Consider the following 20,109-nt stretch of genomic DNA (forward strand, 5'->3'; position numbering starts at 1 on the left):
AAAGGGGCCATTTCCTACTTTTACACCAGTGTGCTATTTTGAAAACTTTTTTAAAGATTTATTTATTTTAAAGAGAGAGAAAGAGCACGCATGCGTGCGAGTGAACACAAGCAGGAGGGGCAGAGGGAGAGGGAGAGAATCTCAAGTGGACTCCACATTGAGCGTGGGGCTCAATCTGACCACCCAGAGATCACGACCTGAGCTGAAACCAGGAGTGCGACACCCAACAGACCGTACCACCCAGGTGCCTACTTTGAGACTTTTTAAAGCCATTTTTTTTTTTTTAACCTTACCCCAACCACTGTCATCCATTATTCTCAATTTAGCTTCTCCATGATCTCTGAATCAGAATCCATGGAAAAGGAATTGCCCTGTCCCAGTCAGGGACAGAGCTGTCCTCCCAAGCCTCAGCCCATTCAGGTTAGTGGCTCCTCCCGCCAGACTGATTTTTGGAATATTCATTTTGCTTTGGGGGCATGAAAGGATTTAACTATAGCTTTCAATGGAAATGCTAGCAGCCACAGCAGCGCCTGGGACTGTCTGCACGTGGCTCTGCTGTGAACTATCCCGCGGTGGACAGGTTCCCAGGTGCACACCAGCCTGCTCTCCATACCAGGCCTGCTGTACTGGATTCTTCTTCCCGACCCTGACTGAGAACCCACAACCTGTTCCCCAGGTCAGGACAGCTGGGTCAGTGTGGAAGTGGAATGCCCGATGATCTTCCAGGGATCAAATTAGAGAGGTGGCTCCGAACTAATGCCTAACAATCCTCTCGACTCAGCAGAAAACCACTGGCGTACCCAGGGACATGTGGCAATGTCACCAGGGCCCCGGAAGCACAGGGGCTGGTTATGCAAACCCCTCTCATTGTAAGGGGGCAGACAAGGCCTCCACAGGCCCTTGTCGAAAGCTTTCTGGCCAGAGAGCCCAGCCCTCTGCCGCTGATCCTGACGCACCTCTGCCGCTGCCCACAGTCCGGGGCAGCTGACGTGGAAGCCGCCCCAGCCCGAGGCATGGTGGACCCTGTGGCGTTTGGAACAATGTGCTGCCCAATGAAGCAGCCTCAGCCCAGCTCAGAAGGAAGACACTCCCAGGGTACAGGGAATCGGCCACGTCATTTCCCTCACACCCTCCTCAGGCCGTCCCCCTGCTGCGGTCCAGTCCCGGGGCTGCTTCCTCCTCCTCAGGTCTCAGCACAGGATGAAAGCCAGTGCGCTTAGCTGCTCGAAAGGTGGCCTTCGAAGAGGAGAATGCAAGCCTTTCCCAGAAGGTAGCCGTAGCCATTGTCAAGTCCTCCCGAACGGCAGGACAGTTTGGACTGGTAAAAAACCCCATTTTTTAGGAGGATGAGAGAAGATACGAGGACGCACTGTTAAGACTAAGTCACTTCTGAATCTATTCACATGGCTGCTGAGTGCCAGCGAAGGGGCACAGATCCAATCACCCAGGGGGAGAAATGACTGCCAGCTGGAGTGGCCAGGACCAGCTCCAAAAAACAGCAGGTTTAATCAGAGTGTAGTCTCCAGGCAGGGGCAGGCTGTGGAGGGGAGGAGAGCCCGGCAGGAGCAGTCGCTCCAGCTGGTGCCAACGGTCTGCGTGGGTAAGGCCAGCCTGGGGCCAGACTGTGGAGGGCTTTACATGTCAGGCGAAGGAATTGATCAGGGGACTGAAATGATCAAACAGGTGTTTTAGGAAGATGAATTTGAAGAGAATGTGCGGGATGAACTGGAAAGTCTGGAAGCACAGCAACAATTAGGAAGCTGTGAGATTAATTAGGCTGTTGTAGTAGTCCTGTGTGAGTTGATAAGGGTGTAAATGAGCACAGTGGCAGCAGACACGGAAGGGGGACAGCTGCAAGAGACATTGTTAAGAAAGAATGGATGAGGTGTGCTGCCTGATTGGATTGGGGACCCGGGGAGCTCCAGGAATCAAAGATGACACCAGAGGTTTGAGCGTGGGCAACCGGTAGTACAATGAACAGAAAAAGGCAGGTTACAAGAGCGAGCTGGATGCAGCAGATGTGAATTCAGTTCCAGCCACAGAGAGTCTGCAGGACATCCAAGTGGAAATGTCTGAGAGGTCAAAGGAGACACACCACCGGAGCTCAGGAGAGACGTTACGGCTGCTGCTGAATTTGGGAATCAAATGGAATGAATGAGATCTCTGAGGAAAAGCAGAGATGGTGAAACAGAGGACCAAGACTGACCTTTGAGGAATGTCCACATTTAAAGGATTTCTATTCCAAAGCTGAGTTTAGAAGTGCCCCCCATATGCCACTTGTCTTCACCCTTGAAATATCAGTGTAAAGTGTTCCATATATCAGCCGAGCAACCCAGCATTGTTGTCTCAGTGGGAACTAAATTATAAACACCTAGGTATGCTCCTACAACAGATTTGGCTGAAGAAAAGGCCGATATTCATAGGGGAAAAAAAAAAAGGATAAATGATACAGTGAACATAATCTAAAAGACTGGCGGATTTGATCCCACAAGGATGAGTCAAGCGATGAAAAAAAAACCTTGTGAAAAATATCCTATAAACATTTAATTAGAGAAAAGTAGATATTTATTCATTTTAACAGAGACCAAAATAAAATTTACCATATTTGCAGTGCACTGTCTTCCTGAAGTGTGAATTCCAACTAATCATCAAGTATTTTTAAGAAAGGCTACATTAAAATATAAGCTTGCTCAAACACATGTGAACACTGGTCAATATAGGAAAGCCACCTAGACTATAATAACCCACACTAGACTCACAGTAGGCAAACAAAACAGCTTTTCTTTTTTAGTGTGGATCTCTAGTCTTTTCACATGTATATTTCCCATATATGGTATTTTCTTGACAGTCCCTTATAAAATAAAATATTACAGCTTTGAATTTTTGGACTAAAAGCTGTCTTAAGTCCTATAAAGAAAAAAATTTTGTCTTATGTGTTATTAAAATTTTTCTCATTTCCTTTAATAAAGAATACGCAACTGAACAGTTTAACAGCATAACAAGTGTTCTTCCATGACACCTTCAATAACTTTTGAAATAGTACTTAGATTTTGAAATGTTCTTACATTTAATATGTTTAATTGATATTTTCTTCTAAAATATAGCAAACATATTTAACATACATCAAAAACAGTTAAAAGAAACTTCCTTTCCTTTGGATATAAGACCTTTATAAAAAAGGAACAACTTTTTGAAAAACAGAGTTTACAAATTATTAAAAATGGGCTGCATATACAGGTCCTACAGGCAGTTACTTAGAAGATACTGGTTTTCGTTGTTTTTGGATTTACATAATGTGACAGAACAGTCTCTAATAATATGTCAAACCAGAAAACAAATGCAACTGCTAGCTAGCTTTAGAGATACTATAGACAGATATATAAGAAAATAGAGTCCAACAAAACTTACAAACTTAGTCACTTCTTACTCCCCAGATATTCGGAACATATCTAAAAATTTTCAACAGATATTGTACGATCTTAGAGAACTCTTAAGATCGTACAATATTATGGAATAGTCAAACTGAGTTATTAAAACCAAAGCAGCTGTTTCTTGATGGCTTCAGCCTTTTAACCTAAGACCCAAATAGTTTAACTCTATCAGTTAACATTTGATCCAAGAGCTGACTTTTTAAAATGCCAATACTCTTAAACCTCTTTCAATAATACTTAAAAATACACGTAGACTAATATATTACTGAGAAGTTTATCTCATTTCTTTAAATATGGGCGATGGGCTGACTTGTAGAACAGTGGGTAAGCATAGAGATGAATTAGCAATTTCCTTGTTTCTTTTCAAGTATTTACACCAAATAATGCAACTGAAAAAACAATTTTTGCAGGGAAAAACTGGGTGGATGATTCTCATTTGTAGGTTACAATGAAAAAGGACTCAAATTTCTTAATGAAGGGGAAACTGCACTGTTTTGGGTCAACAAATATCTGCAGGGTTGCAGTTTTATAGGCAACTGAAAAATCTGAAAGGTAATAAAAAAGTAAAAGTAATGTCTCTTGGTGTAGAAGATTTAGGACATACTTTTTTTTTTCTCATTATTTTGTTTTAATGGGTCTCAAAATTCTGTGACAGATTTTTGGTCAAGTTGTTTCCATTAAAAAGTACTGATGTTAAAAACTAATTAACTTAAAACTGCCACACACACACACACAAAAACATGGTCCACAAAACATTCTCCTTTCCTTCTGAAGGTTTTATGATGCATTGTTATCATTAACCAGTCTTTTACTATTAACCTTAAATGGCCAATTGACACAAACAGTTCTGAGACCGTTCTTCCACCACTGATTAAGACTGGGGTGGCAGGTATTGGGGATAATACTCATTTAGCCTTCTGAGCTTTCTGGGCAGACTTGGTGACCTTGCCAGCTCCAGCTGCCTTCTTGTTAGGACATACTTTTTTTTTTTTTAAAGATTTTATTTATTTATTTGAGAGAGAGAGAATGAGAGAGAGCACGAGAGGGAAGAGGGTCAGAGGGAGAAGCAGACTCCCTGCCGAGCAGGGAGCCCGACGCAGGACTTGATCCCGGGACTCCAGGATCATGACCTGAGCCAAAGGCAGTCGCTTAACCAACTGAGCCACTCAGGCGCCCAGGATATACTTTTACAAGTAAGTTTCATAATAGCTAATTTTTCATTAAATCTAAAGAGTCTGTAACACACATATGTATCTTATTTCAAAAGAGGCAGTGACTCAGAGATGCTTAGATTCAACTTCCGGTTCAATCAAAGAAAGTCCAAATGTTTGGAATTAAATGACCCACTACTCGCCAAAAATCCACAAAATATTCACACCGGACAGACCAAGATTAACTCTCCTATAAAAAGAAAAAAAAAAGGTTTTAGTGGAATTGACTGCCAAGCACTTAAGGTCTTTTTTCAAATAATGAAAACAAGAGTCTTGACAAGGAATACATTATTTCATCAATGACATTTAATGCTATTCTGTAATGAGTTATGTTACATATGATTTATCAGGTGAACCCTAGTAATAGTAACTGCTTTCTTAACTGTGCTTAAAACCCAAATTTAGAAAATGGATTTATGGGGTGTGGAAAATTAATTTTTCGGTAGATCTCAATAACTATTACACCAGATAGAGTTAACCAAATAATTTTAGCAAGTAAAAGTATCAATTAAAATTTTAAAATAGAGGATATAGGGATGCCAGGCCTCTTAGAGAATGTTACCTATTTACCTATTCAACTTGAATTAAGGATTTACCAATTATTACTGATGCTTTAGTGAATTTGTATATGGGGATTATTGATATAGCCTAAACTAAACGCTACTGTATATATAACAAAAAGAAAAATCTACTTCTACACCACAGAGTACTACACCATATTCAAAGTACAAAGGGAAGAGAGGGCTATAAATAAGCTAAATCACTCATCTAACAAAGTAAGAAATCAACCTCCAATGTCTCAAACTGAAGAATCAAGAGAGATCTAAATGCCTCTATTATGTGGAACCATGAGAGTAGTATTAGAAGAAAAGACTAAATCAGTTTCAAGTGGTTGCCTTTAGCAAGCCTGGGAACACAGGGAACTGCTCATTTCTGTCATGAACTTACAGCACTACAGAACTTTTAAAATTATGAGTAGTTGTTAATTTTGGTAAAAAAATTAAAAAAATATATATATTACAAAAATGCCCTTCAAAAAAGGTAATTTCTATATTAACTGGTTTTTCCCATTTCTTCAAGGAACTTCTTCACCAAAACTACAAATGATAGGGGCACCTGGCTGGCTCAGCTGGTGGAGCGTGTGACTCTTGGACCTTGGGGTTTTGAGTTTGAGCCCCATGTTGGGTGCAGAGATTGCTTAAAAAGATAAAATCTTAAAAAAAAAACCCTATAAATGATAAATCTCAATTTGACAAATGTTTTAATTTTGGCTTGTTCGTATATAAGGCTAAGCATCTTTTCATGTTTATTAGCCATTTACACAACATTTTTCTGTGTAAGTCTTTCAGTCTAATGACCATTTTGTTTTTCTTGTCTAATGAATTTATTTTTTAATTTATTATTTTAAAAAATATTTTATGTATTCATTTGAGACAGAGAGATAGGGAGAGAGAGCACAAGCAGGGGGAGCAGCAGAGGGATGGGGGAAGCAGGCTCCCCATTGAGCAGGGAGCCTGATGTGGGGCTCAATCCCAGGACCCAGAGATCACGACCTGAGCTGAAGGCAGACACTCAACCATCTGAGCCACCCAGGCACCCCTCTAATGAATTTATATATGCTCTTTATATATGATGGATATTAGCTTGGATTTGCTATATGTGTTCCAACCATAATATTTTGTCTCAGTTTGTCATTTAGCTTTAAGCTTTATTTATGGTTTATTTGCTGAACAGAACCCTTAAATTACTGTGCAGTCAATTCTGTCTAGTTTTTTTTCCCTTTTGGAAGTAAAACATTCATCTCATTCCAGTAACTACACAAATATCTGGCATCGAATTGGTAATGTATTTGGATCAATCTGCTGCTTTATGGGTGTGATTCCAAATGGACTATACTTGAGCTACTTGCTTATTTCCTTTAAGTTAGAGGATAGTTTTTAACCATTTGATTGTTTTAGAATGTATTAAAAAGATTAATCAATCATCTTTAAAAAGTTAATTTCAAAGCTTCTTTTCCCTTGGTTAAGGAAAAAATCTCAAATAAATAAAACATGTATTAGTTTTAGTCTAAAATGTTTCTTTCCCACATGTAAGTTGCTTATTAAGAGAAGATAAGCACTTCAAAAATTTTATCAGTTTTTGGCTTCTGAGTAAGTTATTAATCCCACTTAGTACTTTTTTTTTTTAAGATTTATTGATTTATTTGAGAGAGGGAGAAAGAGAGCGAGCAGGGGGAGGGGCAGAGGGAATCTTCAAGCAGACTCCCTGCGGAGCATGGAGCCTGATGCAACATGGGGCTTGATACCACATCCATGAGATCATGAACTGAGCAGAAATCAAGAGTCCGATGCTTAACCGACTGAGCCACCCAGGCGCCCTCCCTAATAAGTACTTTTATTTTACGTTAAGTAAGCTCTACGCCCAACGTGGGGCGTGAACTAACGACCCTGAGATCAAGAGTCAGATACTTGGGATGCCTGGGTGGCTCAGTTGGTTAAGTGCCTGCCTTCGGCTCAGGTCATGATCCCAGGGTCCTGGGACTGAGTCCTGAATCGGGCTCCCTGCTCAGCGGGGAGCCTGCTTCTCCCTCTGCCTGCCGCTTCCCCCTGCTTGTGCTCTCTGACAAGTAAATAAATGAAATCTATAAAAAAAAGAGAGAGAGAGTCGCATGCTAATGACTGAGCCAGCCTGGCGCCCCCATAATTTTAAATTTTCTAACAGACACCTTAAAAATTTTATAAAAAGTAAAAAGAAGCAGGTGAAATTAATTTTAGTAATATATTTCATTTAACCCAATATATCCAATGTATTAATTCAACATGTAGTCAATGTACAAAGTTATTAAAGAGATCTTTTACTTTTTTCTTGGTCTTCAAATTCTAGTCTATATATTTTACGCTTACAACACATCTCAATTCAGATGTCATGTTTCAAATGCTCAATGCCACATGTGGCTGGTGGCTGCTCTATTAGACAATGCAGTTCTAGAACATGTATAAAACAGGACGCCTAAACAAAAGTGAAAAGAGGCATGCATATCAAAACTGGAGTGGACCCTAGATGTTTTCCACTCCACGTCTTTCCCTTCACATTTTCTTTCTTTCTTTCTTTTTTTTTTTAAAGATTTTATTTATTTATTTGACAGAGAGAGATACAACGAGAGAGGGAACACAAGCAGGGGGAGTGGGAGAGGGAGAAGCAGGCTTCCTGCCAAGCAGGGGGCCCAATGCAGGGCTCAATCCCAGGACACTGGGATCATGACCGGAGCCGAAGGCAGACGCTTAACGACTGAGCCACCCAGGCGCCCCTCCCTTCACATTTTCTTAACCTCAGGTTTTTACGACTCTCAGACCTTGTATTATCAGATTTCCCCAGCTTTACCTGCAGTCCCGTTCCTTCAAAACATTATTTGATAACACTAAAATTTTGAATCACCAAAAGGACCATACAATTCTGAATTTATTGTTAATAGCATGTGAGCGTCATTACTACATATTTAGAATAACAAAGTAAACAATTTCAACTGACCATTTTCCCATCCCAGTTAACAATAATATGGAATGGGTGCTGACTCAGTCTTTCTGGAAATATAAAACATTTTGCAGAAGGCTTTGTGTCTGATACGGGATGGCTTTTGTTTTGTTTTTAAATTTTAAAGTGGCAAGAGCCTGATAATAGATCTCAGAGTTGCTCCTCTGAGGGACACGACTGTAAAGCCAATGATGTGGTCCAATGAAATGGAGGTTGGTGAGGAATGAAGGGACTTGCCCAAAGGAGCAGAACTGGTTAGTGACAGGGCTGGGCTTACACCAGAAGCCCAATCTCTTGTTCAGTCCACAATCCTTTCAGTATATGATGCTGTCTTCTGCAGAATCTTAACAAAGGAAGAGAAACAGTAAATAAAGTACTTGTGTTTTTAAAGCATCAATACTTACCCAAGCATTCCTGACTCTTTAGTCTTTATGATGTAGAGGAACATTAACAATGTATGAAACATATTATTTCGGCCCTGGAACAAAAAGACAGCAAGATTTAAACCAAGCCAAACAAAAAATTATGTGAACCAAACAAAAAGATAAACGCAGATCCTACCAGTTTACATTCTACTAACTCAGAATTCCGTGTAATTCAGACTTTCATTTGCATGGATTTGGACAGAAACTTCAATGGTCCAAAATATTAACACTTACAAAGTTGAAATGTTAAACTTGAAAAAAGGAAATTAATATTAATTAGTAATAGGAATAATAGGAATTTGATGGAGAACACAATTTATGATTATAGTCAATGTAAAATTTCTTAGTAAAGAAGCTGGTAACAATAGCAAGTGTAAAGATCATCAGCAGAAGTGATGTTTGCAGTCAAGAGTAAAATACCTGAATAGAAATGTAAACTGGTACAATAATCTTTTGTAGAAAGTAGTTTTATAATGTATTTTAAAAGCCTTGAAAATATTCTGTAACCTAGAATTCCACTTTTGGACTTTAAGCTAACAAAATTATCCAAAATGCAGATAGCTATATCCATAAAGATGAATACTTAGCAGTGTTTACGATAATGAATTAGAACATCCAAAGTGTCCAACGATAGGGGAATGATTGAATAAACTATGTTATAATCTTATGATAAACTTTTTTACAGCCATTAAAAAGTGTTTCTATGGGGCGCCTGGGTGGCTCAGTCGTTAAGCGTCTGCCTTCGCCTCAGGGATCGAGTCCCACATCGGGCTCCCTGCTCCGCGGGAAGCCTGCTTCTCCCTCTCCCACTCCCCCTGCTTGCGTTCCGTCTCTCGCTATCTCTCTCTCTGTGTCAAATAAATAAAATCTTAAAAAAAAAAAAAAAGTGTTTCTATGAAAGCTTCTTAAAAAATTTTTTTTTTTTTTTTAGATTTTATTTATTTGAGAGAGAGACAGAGACAGTGAGACAGAGCACAAGTGGGGAGGAGAGGGAGAAGCAGGCTCCCCGCAGAGCAAGGAACCCAATGTGGGACTCAATCCCAGGACCCCGGGACCTGAGCCAAAGGCAGATGCCTAATGGACTGAGCCACCCAGGCACCCTCTATGGAAGCTTCTTAACGGATGGAAAATTATGGTTTTTTAAGGTAATTAAATTAAGAAGTTAATTTTTTAAAAGGAAATAATATTACATAAATATGATTTCAACCCATAAAATAGCACAGAGAAAGACCAAAACGAAATTTACCAAAGGCAATACACCAAAAATGTTAACAATAGCTGCCTTTAAGTAATGGAATAATGAATGATCTTTCTTCTTTTTCTTTATACTTTCCCTAATTAAGCATATATTACTTTTATAGTTAAAAAAAGGGGATATTCAAGAAATGTATTTTCCCTAATTTAAAAAGTTTACCTATTCCCTAAACAAGAGACTCTAAAAAATATTATCAAAGCAAGTCATCCGTGACACTCTGTAATAGCAATTTCTACATTTAGAAGTACCTTTGGAAGATTGTAGACATGACGCTGGTAGATTAGCTCATAATGGGGAGGGTTGATAGCACTCTGATAAATGCAAAAAACATTCTCATTTGTCACATCTGTAAAGAAAATATGCTACATTAACAAAACAAGCCAACCTCTCTATGTGTCTCATGTGAAAATCTCAACGCATTCTTTTAGGAAGTTTATACCTGGTTTATTTGGTGTCTGAACAAAGTGCTGAGAAGTAAATGTTTTTCCGTCAGGGTACTTAGGATGTGGAGGTAATCTGGAATCGAGGTAGGTGCAAAATACATGCATGATGATCTGAAGATGAGGAAACAATTTTTCAAAATCAGCATGAAAATCCATCATGGCTTTAAGCCTTTGTTTATAATGACTCCAATTTTTAAATCCTTCCCTAAAGAGAGAACTAGCAAAAAAGCTTTCAAGTGGTTATATTTATAAGATGAAATCTATAAAACGAAAAGAGAAAAGCAAGACATTCCCAGTTTTCTGTTAAGTGGATCATTCATACCCATATAGTTAACAACAAAAAAACAAGATAAAAATACACATACATTCTCAATTTGAGTATCAGCATTTGAAACTTCATTTTTACATATAACGGTCATTATTAAAATAAAGAACATGATCTTGAAAAACTCTTAAATGCTCAAAAACATTATACTCTTCGCTTTCATCAATCTTAATTCTAGGAATTTTTTTTTTTAAGAGAGCATTAGTGTGTGTGGGTGGGGAACAGAGGGAAAGGGAGAGAGAATTTTAAGCAGGCCCCACTCCCAGAATCTTACGGCTGATCTCACAACCCTGAGGAGATCACACCTGAGCCAAAATCAGGAGTCAGAGACTTAACCAACTGAGCCACCGAGGCTCCTCTAGGAATCATTCTTAAAGCCATAATCCCAAATAAGAAAAAAATATGGATCACGATATTACTTGCAATCTTATTTAAAACAGAAACTAAATAATTCTCAAACTTTTAGCTCCAATATAAGAAAACAGTTGAGTATGTAGTAATGAAAAAATACTTAAACACGGCAAAAGTGAAAAAAGAATACAAAATTTTACACGTGGGATGATTACAACTATGATAAAAACATTAAAAAATAGTGCAATCTAAGTAAAGGGAAAAAAAGAAAATACACCAAAATATTAACAGTGGTTAAGATAGATGCTGGTAAAATTTTAAATTTTTATTTCTACCTTAGCTTCTAAATTCTTTTTAATACTTATTTTTATAATGGAAAAATAAAAGTACATAAATATAATAACATGGAAAAATGTTAAACCAAAAAAAAAAAAAAGTAGGCACTTACAGCAGAATCAGTGGGCAGGTCTGTATCCCACTTGCGTCCTTTGAAGTCTCCACCTCTATTCCATCGAAATGAACTCATACAGCCTCCCTGAGAAAGTTCTGGGGAAACACAGATGAAATTTAAAAAGCCAAAAAAAAAAAGAAAAAGAAAAAAAGCCAAAGGGCTACAATAAGGGAAGCATATCATCTTAAAAACCTGATGAAAACACCCAAACATAAAGAAATACAAGATATAAAAGATTAATTTACATATTACCATTGGGGATTCTTAAAAAAGTCAGTGTCATGTGGGGAAAAAAGGTAGAGCAGAACTGTTCCAGAGAAAGTGACCAAAGAAAGAGCAAACAACATACGGTAATGTGTGAACCTACACTCTATTCTGGTTAGAAAAAAAGGGTATGTAACATTCTTTGGACAATTGGAAAATTTGAATATGAACTGTGTATTAGATGATATTATAGAAATATCGCTAATTTTAAAGGTCTGTTAAGTTGTACTGGGGTTATATAGGAGAATGTTATTTTTAGGAAATCACATGCTGAAAAGTAATGATGTCCGTAATGAATTTCAAATGGTAGAGCAAAAAAATAAAAGTGCATGTGCATATATGTAGAGAGAATCAATGACAGCGAAATGTTGGGTTTCCATTAATCTAGAAGGCCTATATAGTGTTCGCTGTACTTTTTAAGCTTTTTTGTATATTTGATATAATAATACTTTATATGTATTTTGCATACACGTGTACACATATTTTTTGGATACAGAAATATCCTGCTATCAGGCAATCGTGCCAAAAATTGCAACCTGAATTTACAGGAAATACGGAGGACAGAGAATCATGTAAAATTACACCCCATGGGGATGTATTCAGTAAAATCCATACCATGGGCAACTCTATAGGACAAACAATCATTTTGTTTCAACAATGTTGAAATTTTTTTCAACAAATAAGTTGCAGAAGAAAAAAAAAGGATGGACAGGAAACCTATAGCTTAAAAGGAACTTATAAGATTTTATTTATGGGCGCCTGGGTGGCTCAGTTGGTTGGACGACTGCCTTCGGCTCAGGTCATGATCCTGGAGTCCTGGGATCGAGTCCCGCATCGGGCTCCCTGCTCAGCAGGGAGTCTGCTTCTCCCTCTGACCCTCCCCCATCTCATGTGCTCTCTCTCTCTCTCAAATAAATGAATAAAATCTTTATTTTTCTTTATTTATTTGAGAGAGAGAGAGAGAGTACAAGCAGGGGGAGTGGCAGGCAGAGGGAGAGGGACAAGCAGGCTCCCCGCTGAGCAGGGAGCCCGATGTGGGACTTGATCCCAGGACTGTGGGAATCATGACCTGAGCAGAAGGCAGACGCTTAACCAATTGAGCCACCCAGGTGCCCAGGAACTTAAAAGCTTTATCAACCAGTCATACCATGTGATTATAGTTGAATCCCAATTCAAATAATACCAAAGGGGTAATTACACATTTTATGAGGTGGTTGGAAATTCATACATAAGGTATGTATCTCATGATATAAAGAAACTGTTAAAAAATATTAGGTGTGATAATTGTACTGAAGTTATGGTTTTAAAAGGCCTTATCTTTGAGACACATACAGAGCTATCTATAACACAGAAAGGGAGGAGATAGATGGGGATATGGATAGGGTTTGGGATGCCCAGGGACTGAAGGCTGCAGGGACCAGGGGCTATGTACAAGAGGCTTCAGCATTCTGTTGTGTCTAGTTTTATGAATATATAAATTCTCCTTATAATAAAAAGTTTCTTAAAAGTCACAATAAATGATTATTCCTGAACCCCAATCCAAACCTAGGGGAGAGAGGGGGCACCATAACGCTTTCAAATTAAAATTTATGAGAAATCTGAAGAGTGAAATACTATTTCTAAAACTTGTTTTAGTGATGAGAACATTTTACAGTTTATCCAAATAAAAGCAGGGAAGCATAAAGAGAGAGTGTGGAATATCAGGGAGGTTAAATCTCCTGATTCTCATGCCAGTCTCCTCAGAAGATCACATTTCCCTCCAATAATCTGGACATAACAGAAATACAAAGAAGCAACATATTAAATATGAATTACAAGAATTGAGAGAAAGAAGGATCAGCATGTTGAAACTATGAAGAATGTCACAGTGGTATCCATTCTTCGTAGTTATGAAGAGTAGAAAATGAGTGAAATATTTACTTGAGCCCATGCAGCTCATATTTAAGTTTCCCTATACAGAATAAAATTAATATTTTCAAGGCTAACTACATCATTTTGACAATTCCTTTATTTATTTGAGAGAGAGAGACAGCACAAACACGGAAGGCAGGGGCAGAGGGAGAAGCAGCCTCCCCACAGAGCAGGGAGCCTCACATTGGGACTCGATCCCAGCATACTGAGGATTATGACCTGAGCCAAAGGCAGATGCTTAACCAACTGAGCCACCCAGGTGTCCATCTTGACAATTCTTAAGCATATGAAATATAAAAACCAAAAGTTGTTCAAAACTTAACTAAGCCATAATTAAATATATATTTATAAAATATAAGATAGTAATACTTAAATTTTTTTCCCTTGTTACTTTTTTTTTGAGAGAGAGAGAGAGAGAGAGAGTGTGTGTGTGAGTTGGAGGGAAGGGGCAATGGAAGAGGGAGAGAGAGAATCTAAGCAGGCTCCAAACTCAGTGCAGAGCCCAATGAGGAACTTGATCTCATTGACCACGAGATCTTGACCTGAACCGAAACCAAGCGTCACCACTGAGCCACCCAGGCACCCCTCCTTGTTACTTTTATTTATAAAATCTCAAGGTAGTGAAATTTTTTCCTCTTCAAATGACTAGTTACCTTTGATCCTTTCAAACAAGTATTCCTGATTTGGTGTAAGGTCTAGATACTGCACAATTGTATTCAGAGTTGGAATGAGAGGAGCTTTGACCAGAGCAGCTTGTTTCAAGCTAGTAATACTAGCCTCTGTTAAAAATAAAACACACAGGACAGATTATTCTTCGTGTGGGTTCTAAAAGAACTTAAAATGCTCTTTCCTCAACAGATGTTGAAGGAATAAATGAAAGCAATAATAGTTTAACAATTTGCATTATCTACTTTACTTATAATTTCTTTTTATCATTTCTGGCACAGTGGCCAGATTTATAAACACAGATACCACATGAACACACACTCCAAAAGCAGCAGCCAAATCCAGGCTGACAAATCTATAAACAGCTAATACACAAAATACTTTTGTGGGGTATGCATAAAAAGATACATGAGACCTTTCAAAATCAGGTTGAGAAAAAGTTGCCTGTTATGCTACTGATAAGCAGAAACTTTTTATGACAGTAATTTCTCTTATCATGAAAGACAACTGTACAAAGAAATTAATAAACCAACAGAAATTTTCAGAATGTCTAACCTTACCAGTAATACTCAATGTTGGGAAAAAGGCATTCTTCTATGTGACATGGTTGCTAGAGGATAAACTGGTATAAGCTTTTCAAAGGGTTATGTACGTCAAAAGTCTTAATGTATTTATTTCTACTGAACTAACTCCACTTCTAAGAAATTATCCCTAAGAAATAATTACAAATGTACACAAAGATTTAGATAAAAGGATATTTACTCACAGCATTACTAATAACAGTAAAGGGCAAAACCCCTACATTTTAGATAATAAGGATCAGTTAAATACAATGTATTACACATACAAAAAAGAAACACAATCTAGCCACAAAAACAGTACTGGAGAATATTTAACAAAAGAGAAAAACTGGGGGGTATAAGTAGGCAACAAAACAGTATGACCCCAATTTAATTAGATGTACACATATGTACCATATTTCCTCAACTCCTAAATACATACTTTTAAATTTTAATGTTCTTAAATTATGGTATAACATACAATTGAGAGAGAGAGATATATATACTAACATATATATTATGTACGTATTAAAATATATACTGTATATACCAATATTATATATAGGTATATAACTATATATATATTAGTATATACACTATATATATACACACACACACACATATACACACATATTTACATATACATAGTTAGTATCATAACCAAAAATAATAACTGGTTGTGACTTAAAATTGATAGTGATTTATCTCTGGAAGCAGAATTTTGGGTAATATTTTCCTTTGTGTACTTCTGTCTCTACTTTCCAGCCTCTCTACAATGAACACAGTATATACTGCATTTGTAGTCACAAAGCAATGTCATTCTTTTTAAAAAAGCACATCACACTGATATTCCTTACTTATTTTGGAAATCTAATTACTTAACACTAAATAAGTTATGGTATTTTAAGCAAATTGTATGGAACCTTAACAGTTTTATTTTTTTGCAGGTAAGAGAGTTGAAAATAGGTGATTTTAAATTAGCATTATTACACATTCTTTATGCTTTGTACAACTTGGAATTAATATTTGATAAGGAACTTGTATCTAGAATATATAAAGAACACCTCAATGATAAAAAAGACAAATGATCCAATTTAAAAATGGTAAAGGATCTGAAAAGATATTTCTCCTAAGAAGATATATGAACGGCCAATAAGCACATGAAAAGATGCTCAACATCAGTAGCCATCAGGAAAATGCAAATCAAAACCACAAAGAGAAACTATTTCACACCCATTAGGACAACTATAATAAAAAGGACAGATAAGTTTTGGTGAAGATGTGAGAAACTGAAACCCTCATACATTGTTTGTGGGAATGTAAAATGGTACAGCTGCTTTAGAAGAGTCTGCTGTTCCTCAAAGAGTTAAACATGGAGTTACCATATGGCTCAGCCACTGTACTCCTAGAGAAAATTAAAACATATGTCCACACAAACACTTGTGTACAACTGTTCATAGCAGCATTATTCATAATAGCCAAAAAGTGAAAACAACCCAAATGTCAATCAACTGATAAATGGGTAAACAAAATGCAATAGATCAATATAATAGGATATTATCTGGCAATAAAAAGAAACCAAGTACTGATAAATGTTGTAACACAGATGAACCTTGAAAACATGTGAAGTGAAAGAAATCAGTCACAAATGACAACAGATTGTATGATTCCATTTATGTGAAATATCCAGAATGGGTCTGTCTAAATTGGTAGTTGCCTTGGGCTGGGGAATGGGTGATGGGGGAAACGGGGTATGTGGGGTTTCTTTTCTGGGCGATGAGATACTCTAAAATTGACTGTGGTTGCACAACCCAAACCTCTGAACTGTAAACTTTAAATGGGTGAACTGTACGGTAAGTAAATTCTATTTCAATAAAACTTGTATTAGAAAATATATATATTAGAGACATTTAGTTTTGTCTTCACCTCAAGGTAACAAAGTTGTTGTTAAATAGCCCAGTACAAAAAGAAAATTTCTGCTTGGAAGGTTCACTGATGGTAAATCAAATGTTGGGCTCTATTTTCACATACCTCCTATCTGGAGCTCAGGACAGCCCATTCGTCTCATCTGTGTGCTGACAGACTCGATCTCTTGTACCAATGGCACTAATATTGTCTCATTGATCCACTAGGAAGAAACAAGGCAAAGATTTTACATACATAATTCTAAAGCATTTCTCAAATGATTCTTTTTTTCTTTTTTAAAGATTTTATTTATTTGACAAAGAGAGACACAGCGAGAGAGGGAACACAAGCAGGGGGGAGTGGGAGAGGGAGAAGCAGGCTCCCCGCTGAGCAGGGAGCCCAATGCGGGACTCGATGCCAGGATGCTGGGATCATGACCTGAGCTGAAGGCAGACACTTAATGACTGAGCCACCCAGGTGCCCCTCAAATAATTATTTTCATGAAATGCTAAGAATATTTACTGTCTTCTACTTGTATAGTGTGGATATATACAGTATAGTGAAAGAGAATGAAGTAGCAGCTGCTGAAGTCCAGAGAGTTAAGTAATAAGCAAGCTAGTAGAGTGTAAGTCAACTAAGTCATAGTCTTAAAGCACGTATGCCTGCTTATTGCTGAAGAAAATATAAAAATTTCAGTTATATGTTGTTTATCTTTTTCTTTCTTTCTAAGATTTATTTATTCATTTGACAGAGAGACAGCACAAGCGGAGGGGCAGTAGGAGAGAGGAGAGAGAGAATCCCAAGCAGACTCTGTGCTGAGCATGGAGTCCCATGGGGGGCTTGATCTCATGACCCTGAGATCACGACCTGAGCTGAAACCAAGAGTCGGATGCTCAACAGACTACACCACCAGGTGCCCCATGCTAAGTTTTTCTCAAATTTTTATGATTATTATACTTAACTAAAAGGATAATTTACGATTTACATTTCTACAGTAATTATCACACATTTTTTGTCATATTTATATTTTGTAATTAATAAGAAGTTTTTCAAACTAACATAATTGATTAACTCAGAAGGCTTACCCAATTCCCGAGCTACGTGGAAACAGATCTATTATACATACTAGATCTACTGGCTTATGAATATTACATATTACTTTAGGACTAGAAACCTCAAATGCCACTTTGGATGGCTAATATCAAACTAATTCTGAGATGTGAAAAGATTGTCCAAGGAAATACCCCATTTGAATTGTCTGTGTGTTGTGTGTTTTGTGTTTTGTGTATGTGTTCATGGCAACTTCAACCACTACTTGTTTAACCATAACATGGAACGATGAAAAAGTTTCAGATGAAATACAAGTCAACAATTCCTTATACAAATTCGTGAATTAAGAAACCTTTTATAAAAACACAAAGTTTTTTGGTAATCCATTTAGCAAGCAAACCGAATACACTGGCAAGATGTGAACTGAATTCCCATGAGGCTACAGCGTGACTATTCATATGCTTTGTTGCAAATATTAATGTGGTTGATTATTGAGTGCTAACGAGACTCTGCTAGTAGTATTACAAAATATATGGTATATGCATACTGCTTTTTAAAAAAAAAAATCCAAAAAACTTGAAATTTCAAGCCCTTATGTAAGCAGAAATAAGAGTATAGTACTAGGACATCATTTCACTTATTCATTCTTCCAACATGTATTCAATGCATTCCATTTGCCAGCCACTCTTGGGCTGCAACAAAATTGCCTAAGGGGTTCAGGACTATATTCCCTATGCTGTACCTTTTATCCCCATGAGGGAATTTTTATGTTTAAAGAGCCATCCAGGCTTCTGGTTCAAGAAAATAGGCTGCTATTTTCATCACTCCCTCTCAATACCCTATTAAAATTATAGTAAAAAAATAAAAAGAGGAGCACAAGTGACTTCAACAGATTTCTAGAAGATGTAGAGTGGATGCATGGGTGCTGAAGGATGGGAGTGGAAGCAGTGGCAGACTCCAAAGAATCTACACGGAGCCCTGAGTGGAGGAAGGCCCGTGTGCCCCTCAGAACTTGGGACCTTCGAGTACTTCCCAGAGCGGGAAAGAGGCAGGGTTGAAACAAGGGAACTCACTCGCTCTGGATGAGTCGGTCTTCCCAACCTCCAGGTCAAAGATGAGAGGGTTCTTCTCTAAAACAATCGAAGAAACTGATATTCTGAAATAGCTTCTAGTATATATTATCTTCTCTAACTTAAAAGTTCTCTGAGGGTGAGGACCTCATTCATTTCCCTCGAATTTCTGGACATATAATAGGTTCTGATAGAAAAGCTCTTTGGGGGGGAAAAATGAAAAAAAAAAAAAAACCTGAAATAAAATAAAATAAAATAAAATAGGGGTGCCTGAATGGCTCAGCTGGTTAAGCGTCTGCCTTTGGCTCAGGTCATGATCCCAGGGTCCTGGGATGGAGCCCCGCATTGGCCTCCCTGCTCAGCGGGGGGGCTGCTTCTCCCTCTCCCACTCCCCCTGCTCGTGGCTCTCTCTCAAATAAATAAATAAATAAATAAATAAATAAATAAATAAATAAATAAAATCTTAAATAAATAAATAAAATAAAATTGAGCTGCTGGGAAAGGAAAGAATATCTTAATAACTAAATATACTATCCCTTAATCCACTCAAAATAAACTGATTTACTAAATACGGAGAGAAAAAAATCTGATGAAAACAGACATCATAAGGTAAGTGTATTTATCCTTACATATGTGCCATCCATATTGTACTTTTAAATATTAATTCTGGTATTCTGATGAGTAATTAATACCTCTAAATTATATTCTAAAAACATATTTTGCATATTAAGAGGCACTAGTATTGTCCAAAGAGTAATGTCAGAACTTACATTTCTGAACTTAGCTGTCCATGAATCCATATGATCAAGAAGTTGTCTATTCATAGTCACTCTTGCCCAAACCTATTAAAAAATGTTTCAAATGAACAATCAGTGAGGAAAAATCCTGCCAGAAATTAGTCATTTTCCTCCACTCTCAAAAATATGTGGAAAAAGATATCTGAAAAACATCACAAACACTGACATTGATCTAATTAATATACGATGATTTTCTTACTTCCCACTTGGTTGCTATTCATGCACAGATACGTCTTTAAAATTCCTTACGTTGGTATGTTTAAAGAACATTCTTGCTTTTACGAACAAAATAAAAATCTTTTTTTTTTTGAACAAAATAAAAATCTTGTATTTGGTATTAAACTGATGAAGTTACAGTTGAATGTTCTAATCCAAGTGTATTTTACATTTTTTTAAAGATTTCTTTATTTGAGAGAGAGAGACAGACAGCAGGGGGAGGGGCATAGAGAGAGGGGACAGAGAG

The 20,109-nt window shown here is 37.4% G+C and overlaps 1 protein-coding gene across 4 annotated transcripts in view; it reads right to left on the reverse strand.

Annotated features, from left to right (window-relative positions):
• Positions 1-4,482: 4,482 nt before the first annotated feature.
• The window catches only part of TMEM209 (transmembrane protein 209), a 30,302-nt gene continuing 14,675 nt past the window's right edge, over positions 4,483-20,109 (reverse strand). For 3 of the 4 annotated variants that reach the window (XM_027574623.2, XM_027574622.2, XM_027574620.2), the window contains 9 exons: positions 19,620-19,691; positions 18,853-18,909; positions 16,856-16,952; positions 14,252-14,377; positions 11,421-11,518; positions 10,293-10,407; positions 10,102-10,199; positions 8,578-8,651; positions 4,483-4,832 (listed from right to left, as the gene is read on the reverse strand). In XM_027574623.2, coding sequence (XP_027430424.1) covers positions 4,778-4,832; positions 8,578-8,651; positions 10,102-10,199; positions 10,293-10,407; positions 11,421-11,518; positions 14,252-14,377; positions 16,856-16,952; positions 18,853-18,909; positions 19,620-19,691 — 792 coding nt within the window. In that variant the 3' untranslated portion in view covers positions 4,483-4,777. The remainder of the gene's footprint in view (positions 4,833-8,577; positions 8,652-10,101; positions 10,200-10,292; positions 10,408-11,420; positions 11,519-14,251; positions 14,378-16,855; positions 16,953-18,852; positions 18,910-19,619; positions 19,692-20,109) is intronic. The other variant, XM_027574621.1, reaches the window with a different exon arrangement.

Source organism: Zalophus californianus, chromosome 12, assembly GCF_009762305.2.
Source record: "Zalophus californianus isolate mZalCal1 chromosome 12, mZalCal1.pri.v2, whole genome shotgun sequence".
Taxonomy (NCBI): Eukaryota; Metazoa; Chordata; class Mammalia; order Carnivora; family Otariidae; genus Zalophus; species Zalophus californianus.